An 18,737-nucleotide genomic window follows, 5' to 3' on the forward strand; every position below is an offset into this window, starting at 1 on the left:
GCAGGGTTGTCCTACACACACTGTGGCATATGTGGACCCACACATATCATGTACACACATACACATTAATAATGAATTAAAAGCAAAACCCAACTCACTTGCAAACCCAGGCTTGGTGGCACATGCCTGTAATCCGAACTCTAGCACTTGGGAGGCAGGAAGATCAGGAGTTCAAAGCTAGACTAGACTGAACTAAAAAAAATAAAATTATATTAAACTAAAAAAGTGCTGGGCCCAAGCCACAGCACACCACACACCAAAAAAAACAAAAATAAAAACAAAACCTCTGTAAAACCCTGTTCCAATAATTCTTTATAGAGAAAAAAAACACACCAAAACTATGAAAGTCATCTCTATATAAAATCTTTTATTACAGGCAATATTGGTCCATACACTAGACAACAGTACAAGTTTAATCTTTCAAAAATCATCATTTAAACAGCAAAAGACCAAGAAATAAAATTTGTGTCAATTGATTATTTTCAAAATATTCTTGATGTACATGATCATTGGCTCCCTTACCAGTGAAACATACAAATACAGAAAATACCCCATTTAACAGATACTAGTGTTAAATGGTTATTTGGCTTAAAAATCTGAGTTAAAATCCTTTTTAGCAACCTACATACAGATAAGTAGCAAACTTTATTATATTAAATAAATTTGTTCCACTAAACATGTAAAGAATTTCATCCATTATGTATTCTGATCCCAGTGTACACTTATTCTCTCATGGTCATGGTTTTTATCTGATGGACCAACTCAGAGAGTCATCCTAGACGTAAACCTTACCTTCTTCCCCAACACACCTCATCCAAAAGTCTGTCCAACAGACAGCAACCAGCAGCAAGTCACTTCGCCATCTGAGGCAGTGGCTCCGTGAGAGCTTGGCCAGGCCTGTCAAACAGCCATTTTCCTATCTACTGTGGGTTGCTGCTCAGGAGGAACCATAGATGCCAATCAAGCAGAAAACCTGCGGCTCCTCTGCTACGTGCTTTTCAACACTTGCAATTGTTCTGGTCAGTGCTCTGATTGGGTTACATGAAAGCCAGCGTGTTAGTTTAAATCTTTAAACAAAAAACTATATTTTCCAAAGTCATTATCATTTGGGGCAATTAAGTGATCTTTTCGAGCTTTGTTGAGTTTCATCTCTAGGGCCTTTCTTCTTTCTTTCCATTCATGAAGTTCAGCATTTCCATGTGCAAATTTACAGCTGCTTCCTTCTGTGCAGGACCCATTCATATACCTGTTAGGAGGAGGCAGCACGGTTAGCATCCGTGAGGCAATTAGAAAGTGTCATAATTCTTGAAAACACATTCTTCCCTAGCTGCAGGACCTACCTGCACACACCTTTGGCAGTCACAAAAGTTATCATTTTCCCCATTTTTTGCTGCTGGGGATAAAATACAGGGCCTCCTCCCTACTAAGCACATGTTCCTTCTGAGTTGCATCCCAGACCCAGTTAGGAAGCTTAAACGTGGGAAATAAATCTTGTATAGGCACAATATATACAAGAGGGAAATAAGTCCTGCAAACTTACTTAAAAGTATTTATCAGAAAGCATGGACTAGGGCTGGGGGTATGTGGACAGCAAAGGGGGACCACTGGGTGCCCTAATCTACCACTCTCCACCTAATTCCCTTAAAGGGTCTCTCACTGAACCTAAGCTAGGCTGGTAGTAAGCAAGTTCCATGTTCTGGGGTTTTGAACTCAGGTCCTCACGCATGGGCAGTAAGCAATCCCATACCTGCTGGACCATCTTCCAAGCCTTGGGTTTGGGATGAGGTATGTAAAAGAATAAATAAAATACAAAATAAGAAAATCTTTTTTGTTGTTTGTTGTTTTTGAGACAGAGTTTCAAAACCTGACTGTCCTGGAACTCACTTTGTAGACCAGGCTGGCCTCAAACTCACAGATATCTGCCTGCCTCTGCCTCCTGAGTGCTGGGATTAAAGGCGTGCACCACCATGCCCAACTGCCAAATGGTAATTAAAAAAAAAATAACTATTCAAAAATGATAAAATTTTTCACCTAGTTTTTTTCATTGAGATACTCTGTAGCCCAGGCTAACCTAAAATTGCAGTGATTTCCCTGCCATGGCTTCCTGCTGCTAGAATTATAGGCATGAGTCCCCACATCCACTTTTCATTTAAAATTTTTCTAAGACAAAGGAGTGATATAGTTATGCTCCTATTTCCTTAATACTTGTTTTTACTTTTAGGTGTATGTGTATGTATGCCTGAGTATGTATGCATACCATTATGTATGTAAGTGCCTGCAGAGACCAGAAGAGCACTTTAGATCCCTTGGGAGTGAAATTCAGGTGATTGTGAGCCACTTGATGTGGTTACTGAAAAGCATACCTGAGTCCTATCCAAGAGCAGCAGGTGCTCCTAACTGCTGAGCCATCCCTCCAAAGGCCACCTCTGATGACCACTTATTGTGAGCAAAGATTGAGACCAAAGACCAGAGAATCAGAGCTGAGAATCCAAAGATGGTAAGGGTGAGTTTGGACAGGTACACCTGCATATCCTTCCAGGGCCTCCCAGGGCAGAGCACTATAACAAGACTCTACCACCTACATCTTATTCTGTCTGCAGACACAATGCCCTCAGAAGTCCCATGAGGTCAGCTTTTTTCACAGGGAGAAGCTGCAGGGGCCTACGTACCTCTCACAAATACTGAAGTTCCCGGTGGGGAAGCGGTGCTGCCAGCAATACTGGTCATCTTCAGTGTGGAAAACCTTCTCTTTGTGCTTTTCAGAGGAGATGTGGCCTTGCCATTGCTTCTCACTGTTACAGTTCTTCCCACACATCCAGCAGTGGAAGTCCACCTAAAGCGTGCAGGAAGATGTGCTGCCTGAGAGCCTGCACCTCCCAATGAGGCCTGAGCTCAGCCCAGGCTCCACTCTGGGGAAGCCAAGCAAGGGACATATAACCCAAATCAGAGGTGGTGTCAGCACAGGAGCAACTACAGTATAGGGACATAAAGCAGCACACAGGAAGCAAATGAGTAGATGGGGCCTCTGCTCATCTAATTACGTTCTGGACAAACAAAGCCATCAGAGAGGCAGCTATGGATTCTGGACAGAAGTTACACCCTGAGGAAAGCAGGATCTGCTTAAGGTCAGAGTGGGCCAGCTCTAGAATGACCAGCAGCAATTCTACACATGACCCCTACTATCACAGATTTGCACCAGGCACCCAGAAAGTAAGTCTGCTGGCCCTGCAAGGACAGAGCTACACATTAGAGAGGTTAAGCACTATGAGAGACTCAAGCTCACACGTGTGCTGAGCAGAGTCACAAAAGCCGCCCTGCAGTGGTGATGGATGTGGGTGAGATGCAACAGAGGGAGCAACAGCCAAGTGACAGCAGAACACACACACTCCTGCCAGGTGAAAACATGCCAGGTCAGCTACAGCGGAAGAACAACCACACAGTACCAGCTGGGAGTGGTGGCTCACGCCTATAATCCCAGTGGTCTGGAGACTGAGTCAAGAAGACTGCTCAAATTCAAGGTCAGCCTGACTATAGAGTGAACCCCTGCCTTTCATTTAAAAAAAAAGGGGGGGGGGTCACATCACTGATATATAAACATACAGAGAAATACACCCACTGGATCTGGTTCCTCTGGGAAGAAAAGACATACTTCCAACTTTATCTGTAGTGCCTTCATTTAGTTTACAGACACAAAGCATTAACAGCAGTTAACTTGGAATGGTAGACTTAAGCCATTCATGTTTTCTTTACTTTTTGCACGGGTCTCACTGTGGAGTCCTGGCTGACCAGGAACTTCCTATATAGACCAGGTTGGCCTTGAACTCAAGAGATCACATGCCTCTGCCTCCCAAGTGCTGAGATTAAAGGTGTGTACAACCATGTGTAGCAATTTTGGTTTTTGAGATAGGTTCTTATGGATGGCCTCCAATCTGCTAGGTAGCCCAAGATGGCTGTGGACTTCTGATACTTCTGCTTCCCCTTCCCAAGAGTGCTGGGATTACAGGCATGTAGCACCACACCCAGTTTACATGGTGCTGGGGACTGAACCCAGGGTATTATGTATGCTAGGCAAGTACTCTACCAATGGGGCTACATCCAACCAAGCTTCTTTATGTTTTCAAATTAAGAATTCAAGCAAGAATGTTTTAGCACAGAAGAAAGAAGACACCAGAGGGAGACGGGCTGCAGGTGGCAGGGCCAGGCTTTGGAGGGGCAGCCCCGAAGCACAAGGGAGTTAGCAATGGTACTTACAGTAATTTCAGCATAATCTGTTGGCATGTGGATCTGTTTCCCATTGTCTTTGCTAGAGTGACTGGCTACATCATCACTTCTTTCACTTTTTTGATTCTTCAGCCAGAGTTCATAAAATTGCTCTATATCATGTACTAAGGAAAAAGGAATTGTGTTCAGCAACAACCACGAAATGCCATTCAAATACACACACACAAGCCGGGCAGTGGTAGCACACGCCTTTAATCCCAGCACTTGGGAGGCAGGCAAATCTCTGTGAGTTTGAGGCCAGCCTGGTCTACAGAGTGAGTTCCAGGACAGCCAGGACTGTTTCACAGAGAAACTCTGTCTCGAAAGCAAAACAAAACAAATACACACTCAAGCATATGTATTCCCTATCACTCAGTACATTTTCAAAACAGATGTGCCGTGGTGGCACATGCCTTTAATCCCAGTACTTAGGAGGAAGAAGCAGGCAGATCTCGGAGTTTGAGGCCACCCTGACCTACAGAGCAAGTTCTAGGACAGCCAGGGCTACACAGAGAAAATATCCTGTCTCAAAAAAAAAAAAAGCAAAATTGAAAAACAGAATTGTATTAGACCTGAGAGAGGACAAGTCCAGTCTAAGCAGCAGATACTCCCATGCAGAAGGTCCAATTTTCAGGACTTAATACTGCAAAACTAACTTCATTATTAACTCCTCCCCGAACCTGCAAGACACTCTGGGAGTGTTTAAAACTCAGGAACATCACAAGGCTGTGCACAAGGGCCTCAGCATTACTTCCTGTCACCCTATGCTACACAAACTCTGCCCGTGCTGTAACCACAAGAGGTGCCTCGCAGGAAGAGAAGGGCTGTGGCTGAGACACATCCCGGTCATTGAGAAAGACGGGAAACCCCACTAGAGCAAAGCTCAACCCTGCTGGGAGCCCTCCAATCAAGCCACAGTTCTAGAGCATCAACATACTAGGGTGTAGTGGCCAATATCACCAGGACCAGGCTCTGGACAGTGGTTGCAGGCTGGTTCCTAGGTAAGAACAGGTGTATCCACATTACTGTCAAGCCTAAGGCCAGGGTTTCCAAAGGCAGCTCTGCTGAGCTCTTTCTGGCTGAACAATCACTTCTAGTCCATTACAGAGTATTTAGCAGCATCCCTGGACTCTGCCTGTTAGAAGTCAGCAGCACATCTCCCTAGTCATGACAGGGCCAGAGGTTCTCAGGGAAGGAAGGCTATGCAGTTGAGAATCAGTATTTAAAAACTCTGGTACTGAGAGCTAGTCTAAAGCTGGCCTTGAAGTTTTCCAACATTCAATCATGAAGCAGAGATGAGGCACAAAACTGAAGATGCTTCTTCCTTCAGAGCATGGTGGCAGGAGTCAGGAAGACAAAGCTGGAAAAGCCTCAACAAGGGCTACCTCAAGTAGAACATAAGAGGGTGCCCCCTCCCCACAAATCACATGGCAGGTCAGCCTTCATTCCAAGTGATTCTTGTAATAGAGACTGGAGGCATGCACTTCTGTTAGTGGTTTTTACTGTTGTTTTATTAAAATTTCTGTAGTAAGACTGTTTCGGTTCAAAATGAAAGGTTGTCTGAAGCGCCTCTCAAACTCCCATCTACCTGATGGGCCACCACTGAAGTGATCTTGTTTAAAGTCACAGGAACTGAGCTAGCCTGGGCCCCTTGTAAGGAGGATGCCTACTACACCAAGGACGAGGAACTACAGATGCACACCCAAATACGGCCTAACCAAACCCACATCCGAAGTCAGCTTCCCAACCAAGGAGGCCGTGGTCACATTTCCAGCCAACAGCAGCAACACAGCTAGAGCAGCATCCAAAGCCATGCACGCTGCTTTTGGTGCTCACGAGGAGCCGAACTTCACAGAAGTCAGGTCACAGAGAGCACGAACTTACTTCTGTTATCTTTCATGTAAGTCCACACTTCACGTTCTTCAGGACTGTGAGCAAAGGAACAGTTGCCGACATACTGACACTTTCTTCCAGAAGCAATATGGTTGCACAGCTGTGTGAAAAGTAGACAGATACAGATGTATATGCATAAACACACACACACACACACTTACGACAGCATTGCTTACTATAACTAATTTTTTACACTTAAACAAAGTAATGTCTTGTTATCAGTGCTAACCTTAGCAGTACAAACTCTAATCCCATTCAAATGGAGACGGGAGCCCAGAATACTTGGGATAGTGACAGCAAACATTTCTATTTCAGTTTGCCAAAGAAAGTGAAGCACAGAATTAAGTAGTACAGATTTCCTACGAAGTCACATACTGGGGATTTCTTCTCTGCAGAGGACATCTGACGCCCTCCCTGTCAGGTGGCTATTGCTTTCTTCCTGTAAAATTCAGGATGGCTCCAAGTCAGTACTGGGAACAGAAAGAGACTGTAGCTTGCTCCAGGTTACTAGACACTGCCAGGAAACTTACAGACTCAAAGTGCTAATGACCCTGCACTGACAGCTAACCTTAGCCACAACTCATTAGACACTGTATTTGAAGACAGCTATACCAGCCAGGCCAGGGAGTTAAGAGGCTTTCAAACAGCAGTCGTCTGGTTATGTGGAATTTTAATTAGCAATGGAAACGGGAGGCACTAGTAGAAAATGAAGTGACAGCAATCATCAGAAAAGATTTCCCTGAGAGTCACTAGCCTCCAAGAACAAGCTCATTCCGAGGTCTGGAATGTGCTGGCTGGTTGTGATGCAGCATAGATTCTTAATTGCTAACTTGGTTACCGTTTGCTCTTCACCAGGAACTGGCCCTTCCCACTACTTATCTTACAGAACAGTAAATGTTCAGCATATGCTTTTGCAAAACCCCCAACACTACATTTTCTCCTGGGATGAAAACCAATAATCCCACATGAAAACCTACAAGAGGTCAACAACCTATTCAATAAGTCAGTGTAATCATTGGCTAGGACATATATTTTTTTTTCCCTCTTGTTTGAGACTTTGAGACAGGGTCTGTTTATGTAGCCCTGGCTAACATGGAATTTGCTTGCTATGTACACCAGGCTGGCCTTAAACTTGTGGTGACTCTCCTGCCTCTGTATTCACTCTCCTACCTCTGCATCCTGGGTGCTGGAGCTAACAGGTGAGCTGCCACGCCTGGCTTACCCACAATATGAAGGACAAGTCCAGGCACTATGCTGGGTTTCAAAGACTCCCATGAGATATGACTTTCTCTACAGCATAATGAACCCAATTTATCAGATGAGCAAATGAAGGCAAGTAATGTGACAGGGCTCTTTTGAAAGATTACTTTTTACTTCCCCACATTCTCTACAACGCAGACACACACACACACACACACACACACACACACACACACACACACACACACACACACACGATTATCCGTTCTAGGAAAAGGGTCCCTAAGCAACATCTAACATGATTGGGGACAAAAAGAGGCAACAGCTACTGAAATGTGATGTGACAGAGCTCACCACTCAAGATTGAAGGAACAGCAGCAGTCCTGGGCAGCTGCCTCAGGAACTGCAGTAAGAACCATCAATCTGTTTCGGCAGTCCTGGGGACTGAATTCAGGACCTCATGCATACTAGACAAGTACTCCACCACTAAGCTACAACCTAGCCCAGTTGCATGTTTTAGCCAAGTCTCTGGTACACATACATCCTTATCCTTTAAGGCACAAGATACCAAGGCTCCAATAAATCTTTTTCTTTTTCTGGGCTGGAGAGATGGCTCAGTGGTTAAGAGCACTGACTGTTCTTCCAAAGGTCCTGAGTTCAACTCCCAGCAACCACATGGTGGCTCTCAACCATCTCTGGTGCTTATAATAAATAGCTAAATCTTAAAAAAAAAAAAAAAAAAAAAAAAAACTTTTTCTTTTTCATATAAAACCCATCTAATTCCACTTTAGACAAACAGCCAGATCACTGCCTTGCAAAGACTGGCCTTGTGACTAAGTTTACAAAGCTTTAAGGAACACAGGTAATGCAAAATTCCTCCACTTTTCTTGGTCATTCAGAAGGCAGCTCACTGCAAGGCGACCACGTGCCTTGCTTCCCTGAGAAGACAATCTGTCATGCTTTCATCCTGGGGGCAGAGTGTACTGCCTGTCAATACTCCACTGTCCCTTTCTGTTAGGTCACACAGTGTGATACCTGTGGACTCTCTCCACACACTGTCCTGTGAAAAGCAAAGTCCACAAACAACAAGTGACCTGCCTGGTTATTGTTCTTGCCATGGTCATTTAAGGCCCTCCCAAAACAAGGGGTGCCTCTGCATGAGTGAAATGCTCTCCTTATGCTACGCTGGCCTGGTGTTCTCTTCCCAAGAGGTGTGGAGAACATCGTGTGCACTAGCACTGACATTTTCTTCTGGACCACCTTAGCAAGTCTTCTATCCGTAGTGTCTCTTAGCTTGCATCCCTTGTTGCAGTGAAACAACCAAGGAATATAAGAAAAATGAGCAGGGTAGTGGTGGCACACGCCTTTAACCCCACACCTAGAGTCAGAGGCAGGTACATCTCTGTGAGTTCGAAGCCAGTCTGGTATGCAGAATGAGTTCCAGGACAGCCAGAGCTGTTACACAGAGAAACTGTCTTGAAAAACCCTGCCTCCCTGCCAAAAGAAAAGAAAAATGAAAGACAATACAAAAGGCCCTTTACCTCAAACTGAGACAAAATAAAAGGAAATCCTCATTCCCTCCCAAAGATAAATTCTTTGAAAAATTAACTTTTCCTCAATTCTCGTTATCTTTATACTCTGTCCAAGTAACCTATGTAGTACCAATCAATATGAAAACTGTTAAGAGTCACACACATACACCAAAGAGCAAACAAAAAACCAAATAGCTTCAATTTCATTACACTAACAAGCAGCACTCAAAGGGCTCTGAGCTTCAATCTTAATTAGTACTACTTTCTAATAATTGGAAATGCCTAATTTTAAAAAGTGGCTTAAAAATTACGTATGTACATCAAACTGTAAAGGCATTTGTTTCTTTGTAGGGAGAGGACGGATGTTCATCCACTTCTTACGTTCAAAAGACATCGCTCTCATTGCACGGCGTTCTTTGGTCCACCTAAAAAAGATGGAGTTCAGAAAAAACAACACTTGGGCAAAAGACATAACATAAAAGGAGAGGCGCAGCATGTGCACCCAAAGGACCAGAGATTTCTTCTCAACCCTTCTAAGAGATGCCTCACAGGTCTACTGATTCACTTTTTCTTGACATTTATCAGCATTCATTATGAATTCTAAACAAAAAGTACTAAAAGCAAACACTTATGAAAGACCAGCTACTATATCCTCAAAGCCTCTTCCCTTTCCTTTGGTCATCACATCTAATTCCTGACTTTCCAGGTCCCCGTCTCTTTTCTCACATGCACAGCCGTCCCCTCTGGAGTGCAGGGACTGCCAGGCGTCCACACAGGTGTCCGTCCGTCCGTCCACACGTACTTACGAGTGCTGTGCCTTGGCACTGCAGTACTTCCTGTTCTTGTCTGGTTCAATGACTTGGCCGTTTCTCAGACACTGAGCACAGACAAACTTTATCTCCATATTAAGTAATCCAGGCATTATCTGATTGCCAAGTACCTTAAACAATGAAAGACCAATTATAACAGAAACCACTTTTCTAAGAACAGCACATCAAAATCCCATGCATTTTCTACCACCAGAGCTTAGTTGTCTGGCTCTATAACTTGACAAATAAATATATGCCGGTAATCTATCTAAACTGTCTCACATACACAAAAGAATCCAATAAAAACTGGTTATAGACACCACACCTCAACTGACAAAAGCCAGTTTTGGGCCAGGCAGCAGTGGTGGTGCACACCTGTAATTCCAGAACTCGGGAGCTACAGGCAGGTGGATCTCCGAGTTCAAGACCAGCCTGGTCTACAAAGGGAGTTCCAGGACAGCCAGAGCAACTGTTACATAGAGAAACCCTGTCTTAAAAAACAAACAAACAAAAACAAAAAAACAAAAACAAAAAAGCTAGTTTTGGAACTGACTACTGGAACTGAATGGCTTTTGGGTGGGACGAGGAGAATGATGGATTAATAAGTCAAACCAAGTAGGACACAAAACTCCACAACATAACCCATCTCTCTTATTCAAGAATTGCCAAAGCCCAAGACCCACTGTTTTCCCAAGTAAGCTAAAAAGGAAAACAGTATCCTATGTCATTAGCAGATATTACAGGATGTCATTTTCTTTTTTATGGTGATCAAACAAAATACAAATATTTTTTCACAGAAGAGTTACTCAGCTGAACAAATAAGAAGGACTGCAAGCATGACCTGAACTTTGTCAACCGGGTAAACGAGGCGACTCTAGAAAGACACTCAACTCACAAGGACACAAGGGAGAGTACCTGAGCTCCAGGCATGCCTGCTTCCAAACTCCTCCAATATTGTTTGGATTCTTGAGCAATAACATCATGGGAGATACCTAGGGAATGTACAAGCTTCTCTTAAGAACACATCACAGTAAGCCACCCATCTGGTGTCAGTCAGACTAAGAGAACCTTAACTCCCCAGTTCTCAGGCAGCCTGATCTATCACATTTTTCAAAATAGAATATTTACAAACACAGTTCTTTATGTCTTTTGAAGAATCCTTTCCCCACTCTTAAAATCCATGCTACATATGCATACCAATCACTAACTTCATGAAACCACATCCAAAATAGGGAACTTTTTTTTTGTTTTTTGTTTTTTCGAGACAGGGTTTCTCTGTGTAACAGCCCTGACTGGCCTGGAACTCACTTCCTAGACCAGGCTGTCCTGATACTCACAGAGATCAGCCTGCCTCTGCCCCCAGAGTGCTGGGATTAAAGGTGTGTGTCACCATAGCCCGGCTTCAAAATAGGTAACTCTTAAAAAAACAAACATTATAGTAGCCAAGCATGGTGGCTCCAGTCCTATAATCTCAGCTACTCAGGAAGCTGAGGCCGGAGGATTCCAAATTTAAGGTCAGCTTGGGCTACAAAGGGAGTTCAAGGTTAGCCCAACAACTTAGTGACAGAAACTGTCAAAAGGACTGGAGCTGAGTCTTAGCAGTAGAGAGCTTGCCTAGCGTGCACACAGCCTTAAATTCAACCCCACTGCTGGACTAGAGGGATAGAACGTCACTCTTACTTTTTTTTTTTTTTTTTTTTTAGTTTTTCAAGACAGGGTTTCTCTGTGTAACAGTGCACTTACATTTTTATTACAAGTAATTTATTGACTGTGTGTGTGTGCACACAAGAGGAGGTCAGAGGACAAGGTGCAGGAGCCCGTTCTCTCTGCTCATCACATGAGCTCATCAGGTTAACAAGCACCTCTGCCCACTGCTGTCCTACGAGCTGGCTGAGAAGGTGCTCTCCTTGCTACCGTTCTGTCACTCCTGACTTCCCATACAGCCACAGTGACAAGCCAGCACAGACCCACCTCTTTCATTTTGCATTATCCAGACTTTCAATTCAATAAGACTATGGGCATAGAAGCACTCATCTTCCCTTAAGCAGCCATAACGGACCTCATGCCGACACAGATCAAGCTGACACTGACTATGAAAAGAACGTATTTTGGAATATTTTACTGTGGTCTCTCTTAAAATGTGGACGAGGCACCTAAGACAAAAAAAAAAAAATTTTAATACTGTTCTGCCAACTTTGAAAAACTATGCATATACACATACATACACAATGTCAAGTTCTATTCAGAAAAGTCATTTTATTAAAATTAGTGTCAGAAAAAAATGCACACAACTATTAATGTTACAATTACAGTTTAAGAGAAATCTAAATGTACGTCATAAAATATGCTTTTCTATATTAAATAATCAATCTAGCAATTCAAGTAATTCAGTACTTAATTCTCATACAAACAGGCAAAAAAGCATTTTTTTAAACTTTTTTGTCTTTTCTATTACATTTATTTAACGTGTGTGTGTGTGTGTGTGTGTGTGTGTGTGTGTGTGTGTGTGTACATGCTCTATGGTGCCATTTGGAGGTCAGAGGACAACTTGGAACAGGTTCTGTTTTTTCTCCCTTGTGGGTCCAGGAGATGGAACTCAGGCCAAAAGACTTGGTAAAAAGTGTCTTTGCCTGCTGAGTCATCTCACTGCTTCACTGATTTGCTGAGTCATCTCACGGCTTCACTGACTTGCTGAGTCATCTCTCTGCTTCACTGACTTGCTGAGTCATCTCTCTGCTTCACTGATTTGCTGAGTCATCTCACTGCTTCACTGACTTGCTGAGTCATCTCACTGCTTCACTGACTTGCTGAGTCATCTCTCTGCTTCACTGACTTGCTGAGTCATCTCTCTGCTTCACTGACTTGCTGAGTCATCTCACAGCTTCACTGATTTGCTGAGTCATCTCACTGCTTCACTGACTTGCTGAGTCATCTCACTGCTTCACTGACTTGCTGAGTCATCTCACGGCTTCACTGATTTGCTGAATCATCTCACTGATTCACTGATTTGCTGAATCATCTCACTGATTCACTGATTTGCTGAGTCATTTCACTGCTTCACTGATTTGCTGAGTCATCTCACGGCTTCATTGTTTTGCTTTTTGAGACTGGTTTCTCATTAGGATCAGCTGTCCTATCCTGCTATGTAGACCAGGGTAGACTCAAACTTGTGATCCTCCTGCCTCTGCCTCCTGAGTGCTGAGATTATAGGCATGTACCATAACACCCAGATAAAAGACATTTTAAAGTAGTTCTTACTTCTCAAAAGGACAGAAAGGTCAGAGGAATGCCTTCTATTACCTTTTTTTTTTCCTTTTTCTCTTTCTTTTTTTTTTCTTTTCTTTTTTTTTGAGGCAGTGTGGTCTCATTGTGGAGCCCTAGCTGACCTACAGCTGACCTGCTTTGCTTCCTCTGCTTTGTTAACTATGTGCACCCGCATACCTAGTCTACTACCACCTTTATTGGATCTAAGAAAATCTGTTTTCTTGTCACTATAAATATTAGAAACCACCAACATACTTATTGTCCTCAAATTCATGCTTTGTAACCGGGTGAGAACAAGCAGTGGAATTATCTTTATTCCTTTTACTTATCATTCGAGGTTTATGATCAAAACATTTCTGAAATAAAGAGAAAAGAGATTATCACACAAATGTGCCCAGAATACTGCCTTAGTTTCAGTAGCCTTATACATGCATGCATTTATAATTTGTGCCAATCAACAGTCAGCATGAAACCTTACTACCATTTATTCTGCTCTGGTTGTTTTGAGACATCATCTCTGTATAGCCCAGACTGTCCTTGAACTTACCTAGTGATCCTCCTGCCTCAAACTCCTGAGCACTGGGATTACAGGCATGCACCACCAGGCCCAGATTTCTTCTCTTTTTTCATATAATTGTAGTACAGTGGCTTCCTGGTTACTGAGTGAACACTTTACAATGGGACAAGGTCTGCTGAGCACTTTCTATAATGAGGCTTACAAATCAGAAACTTTTACAGATTTTTGTTGTCTTGAAAGGGCTTCATTGTGTAGCCCTGGCTGGCCTAAAACTCACTATGTAGACAAGACTGGCCTAAAACTCAAAGAGATCTACCTGCCTTCACTGTCAAGAGTGCTGGGCTAAAGGTGTGTGCCACCATACCTGAACACAATTTGTTTTGTTTTGTTTTTTTTGTTGAGACAAGAGTCTCACTAAGTAGCCCTGACTGACCTGGAGCTCACTATGTAGACCAGGCTGGCCTTGAACCCATAGAAATCTGTCTGCTTTTGCTTCCCAAGTGCTGGGGTTAAAGAGTTTAAAAAGTTTTTTTAAAACCCATGCTGGCTGGGCAAGTGATCTCTAAGGATTTACACTGTCTCCCACCACTATCACCAACGTTTACAGCAGAAAATGAGTCATGGAGAAATCACCTCACAAAGAAATGTAAACTCTCCAAGATGCTCTTGAAGAAGTTTGACCACAGTAAGGCTGATCTTTCCATTGCCCCCAAAGAAAGCTTCTCTACTGAACGCCCCTTTTCTTTCCAGAGTCCACACATCTATCTCTTCTTGGCAATAAGCGAATGTACAGTGGCCAGAATATCGACATTCATCCTCTGCAGCAACATCTGGAAAGGCAGGAGAGTCAGAGACACCTGTTTCAGGGCCAATGAATGGCAAGCACAGTTACATCATCTGAAAATCTCTAATAATTCAGAGAGCTTCAAGCAAGAACAATCATCCCTATGTAGGACCAGGTGAGACTCAGTCTTCAAGCCGAAATGTTTTTGACTGCAAAGGGAGAGGACACTTCAACGTTTGCACGTGCTCCAAGTTTAAAAGCCATTCTGTGGGGAAAGTGGGACATGAGATGGTAATAGGGGTGAATATGACCAAAGTACTTGTTACATATGTATGAAAATGTCATTTTGAACAATGAATACTCTCATTAAAAAAAAAAAAAATCAGGCTGGGAAGATGGTTCAGCAGTTAAGAGCACTGACTGCTCTTCCAGAGGACCCAGGTTCCATCCCCAGAACCCACACGGTGGTTCACCACCTTCTGTAACTGCAGTTCCAAGGGGATGGGATGCTCTTCTGGACTCTGCAGTCCCTGAGCTTATGTAGTGCACAGACATATATTCAGGCAAAACACTCATATACATACAATTAATAAATAAAATGAAAACTACAAAAAATAATAAAATTATCTTAGTGGTTTTCTTTCTTTTTTTTTTTCTTAGTGGCTTTCAAAGCTCATTCAGACGAAGCTTAAACCAAATGGAGAATGCAAGTTCTCTCAGAAGCACATTCAGAGCTTTATTCCATGCTGTGATTCTCAGAGAGGCAACAGTTCTTTAAAACCCAATCTAGGCCTTGTCTCTACAAACTATGAAACATACACGAGATGTTAAAAAACAAAAACAGCAAAAAAAACAGAAAATATGAACTGACCGATTTAAGGTGCTGTTTTTCTCCTAGCCTAACTGTCTTTAGCAACTGGAAGTATTGGCACAAATGCAGCCAAGAGGTACAAAAGACAAGGCCTGGTGGTCAGCACAGAGACTTTCCAAAAGTTGATTAGTCATACAACATACACCAATTAAGAAATGACAATAAATACCTTTACATATATAATACGGTCCTTCATAATTTGTTTTTGTTGGCCTTGGGCGTATTTTTTTCCATGATTTATCTTCAACATTTTTTATCCTACCAATTAAAATATCTTTTTTACATTTATGATCTAGATTAGCATGGTAAGTGAAATCCATTAACTTCGGGCCTGAAAAAGACATAAGAGAGATTGCTCACAGGCAGAACAGATACCTTTTCAGTTTACAGGCAGTTTATAAGCAGTCAGGGCAGATGGACACTGACTACCACGGGCCCCAAATCTCAACAGACAGACTGCTTGAGTAGCCTCGGGCCTCTGTCAGGATGTCCAATGTTCTACTCAACAGCAGCCCTGCCAGCACCTTACTAAGGAAATGATCCAGACAGGAACTCTATGGCTTATCAACTAAAAGCAGGAACAATCTGAATCACTTTTGGACTAGACACCGCCTGTTTCTTTCACTGTTTGCCTCCTGACATGTCCAAGTGGACGGCCACCAGAGCCAGGGCTGTTTCCATCCAGTCACAAGCTCCACAACGCAAATCCTGCCGCCCACTAGGTTTGGTGCTGACCTGATTTTACGAAGCAGATCTGGCAAGCTTGTCTCAGCTCATGGGTTCCTTCGAGGGGGTGCCTAGGAGTCCCTGATGAAAATGGTTTAGCAATCACACTTCCAAATAAGTTTCCAAAGTCATTTCTAGGCTGACTTGCAATTCCCAGGAAATTTTCAGAGGGAAACAAACTACCTGGTCCATTCATCTGCAAAAAGAATAAGAAAACAAAAAAAACAAAACAAAACAAAACAAAAACAGGCAACAAATATTGTACTATCACTAAAGAAAGAACTGGGCTCCTGTGGAGAGGAGGAGGAGGCTGGTGCCGTTCCGTTCCAGGGTGCTTCTCCATGACAAACTGTCAGTTTCTATGTTTTTCTCTTTGGACTCTGGGCCCCTTTAGGGATCCTCTAGGAGCTGTTACTAACACACACCTGGTTTGCTTCCACAGGACACACATCTTACACGCTCTGCTCTGTCTCCTTGCTCTACTAAGCTACACTACATAAAGCTGGCACTATCTGTAATGGTGATTAATTTGCTCCGACAGATCGAGTCACATGCTCAAAACATTTATTACTGGATGTTCTGGATGAGTTTTCTAATACTATTCCCCACAGCACACAGAAAATTCAAGGAAGCCTTTCATTTTTCATTCACATAATTAAGTTACTTAAGCACAGCCTATGTTCAGTTTAAGCGATGGATTCACAAAAGAGGAAGTGACACTTACAAGTAAAAGGGAGGAATTACTGTTGTTAAGCGTTGTTCCCTCTCTAGCAGTTGAGGTGGACAGATCTAAAATAATAAAAAGACTTCAACAGACCTTTTCACTCCACATCAATCAGCACACAAGGGCTCTGCAGCTGACTCCCTATGGCTCCCACAGCTTTCCCATCCCAATCCTATGAGCTTTCTTACTCACTGCTGACAAAAGAGGGCTGGAGGTCTCCCTTCTAGAAGCCAAGGGCCTAAGTAACCCTTAGCCATTACTGGAGAAATTATCTATGGCAGGGTCTACTGATTGGGACTAAGACAAACCTAAGAAAATAAACCCCACATTCCAGCTGAGAAAGGCGCCGCCGCCTCCTCTCTGACATGAGCAGCAGAGGCTCAGGGCTGCCTCATCCTAGTCTACCATTCAGTTGCTTCCCTCTGCCATTCTCTATCCCGTCTTCTCACTGGAAATCTCTGAAACTTAGACTTTTACCCTTTAACTACTTATCAGTATCTCCAAAAAATATGAAGACTTTTCTCACTATTTATAGTATGGAGTAAGTGCCCCGGGGCATAGCTCAGTAGTAGAGCCCTTTACATAATATGCGTAGGCCTCGGATTCCATCTCTAGTACCCCAGAAAAACAAAAGCAAACAAACAAACAAAAAACCCAAAACCTGGGGCTGGAGAGATGGCTCAGAGGTTAAGAGCAGTGACTGCTCTTCCAGAGGTCCTGAGTTCAATTCCCAGCAACCACATGGTGGCTCACAACCATCTGTAATGAGATCTGGTGCCCTCTTCTGGCCTGCAGACAGACATACATGCAGGCAGAACATTGTATACTAAATAAATAAATCTTAAAAAAAAAAAAACCCAAAACCAATTATTCAACCTAGTATTGACCAGACTAAGATCTCAGAACTCTATGATAAAATGGGGGCCTAGGTTGCCGAGCTCCACAGATGAAGTCTCAGCCATGTCTAAATGTTATCATATTAAACCCAGATGTGAGGCTAGCTTTAAAGTTTGTTTGCCAGTTCACATCCTTTAAAATGGGACAGACTTTTACAGCAGAATACACTTCAAGACATTTACCCCAAAACAACAACACCAGCTTAGCCAATCGTACCATCTAAAACCAGTACCACATCCAAGCCGACCTCATGCCCTTGCTTCTTACTCTCAGGATGTCAGTTAAGTGAAGCCACATGCAAACCTAAGGGCTCCCTCTTTATTCTTCAGCCACAATCAGAACAACTGAAGAAACTACCACCTAAAATGCTTTACAAAATTGCCATATACATTTTCATTTTGAGAAAATCGACTGTAGTTTTTTATAATTTAGGAGAAAGTCTTACCTCGTTTGGACTCAGTCACCGAAAATGAATTTAGAGAAGAACAGAAGTCTCCCAAGGTTGAGGTCAGAGGTGGATACAACTCTGCAAAGGAGGGCAGAGGAGCGTACCTCGCACCGACAGGCAAGGTGCCAAGCAGGGACGCTGCTGTCCTGAAGGGCAAGCTAGGAGCCACACTGCCTGTCAGGAGGGAGCTTCTGCCCAGGGTGGAGGAGGGCTGAAGAGAAGAAATGAAGAAACTCATGGGCCTCTCTCATCAGCTTAGCTTCCTGCTTTTACCACCAGCATATCAAAACAGACCCCCAAACTAAGGAACTGTACTGCACAAGAGGGTTGCATCCAAAGGAAAGTCCATTACAACAACCTTAAGAGCAGTTCTGTGCAAGCCCTTTTCTCTGCCCACCATGCTACATCCACCCTGCCAGGATGGACTGAATCCTCTAAAAACTACAAGATTGAGTCTTGGTGGAGACTTTTTTTTCTGTTTTTTTCAGACAGGTTTTCTTTGTGTAATAGCCTGGCTGTCCTCGAACTTGCTTTGTAGATCAGGCTGGCCTCCAACTCACAGAGATCCATCCTTCCTGAGTGCTGGAATTAAAGGCCTGCACCACCATGCTTAGCTGAGACACTTTTAAAGACACAGTCTCATGTAAATTGATTATGTCCCTATAGATGACTGAACTTCTGATCATCTTGCCTCTGCTTCCCAAATGGTAGGATTACAGGTGTGTGCCACCACACAGTACTGAGGGTGTAACCCAGGGCTTCATGCATGCTAGAAAATCATGAGCTACATTCTTAGCCCTGAACTCACACTT

The 18,737-nt window shown here is 43.2% G+C and overlaps 1 protein-coding gene across 1 annotated transcript in view; it reads right to left on the bottom strand.

The window, feature by feature from the left end:
- Positions 1-347: 347 nt before the first annotated feature.
- The window catches only part of Zc3h7a (zinc finger CCCH-type containing 7A), a 40,161-nt gene continuing 21,771 nt past the window's right edge, over positions 348-18,737 (bottom strand). Inside the window, 14 exon segments of the mRNA XM_052759484.1 lie at positions 348-1,246; positions 2,670-2,833; positions 4,252-4,385; positions 6,145-6,253; positions 9,205-9,310; positions 9,692-9,825; positions 10,610-10,686; positions 11,666-11,847; positions 13,214-13,314; positions 14,109-14,305; positions 15,300-15,461; positions 15,866-16,052; positions 16,581-16,645; positions 17,923-18,136. Of these exon segments, the coding sequence (XP_052615444.1) occupies positions 1,057-1,246; positions 2,670-2,833; positions 4,252-4,385; positions 6,145-6,253; positions 9,205-9,310; positions 9,692-9,825; positions 10,610-10,686; positions 11,666-11,847; positions 13,214-13,314; positions 14,109-14,305; positions 15,300-15,461; positions 15,866-16,052; positions 16,581-16,645; positions 17,923-18,136 (2,022 nt within the window). The 3' untranslated portion in view covers positions 348-1,056.

Source organism: Peromyscus californicus, unplaced genomic scaffold (genome assembly GCF_007827085.1).
Source record: "Peromyscus californicus insignis strain IS unplaced genomic scaffold, ASM782708v3 Scaffold_3__1_contigs__length_106647218, whole genome shotgun sequence".
Classification (NCBI taxonomy): Eukaryota; Metazoa; Chordata; class Mammalia; order Rodentia; family Cricetidae; genus Peromyscus; species Peromyscus californicus.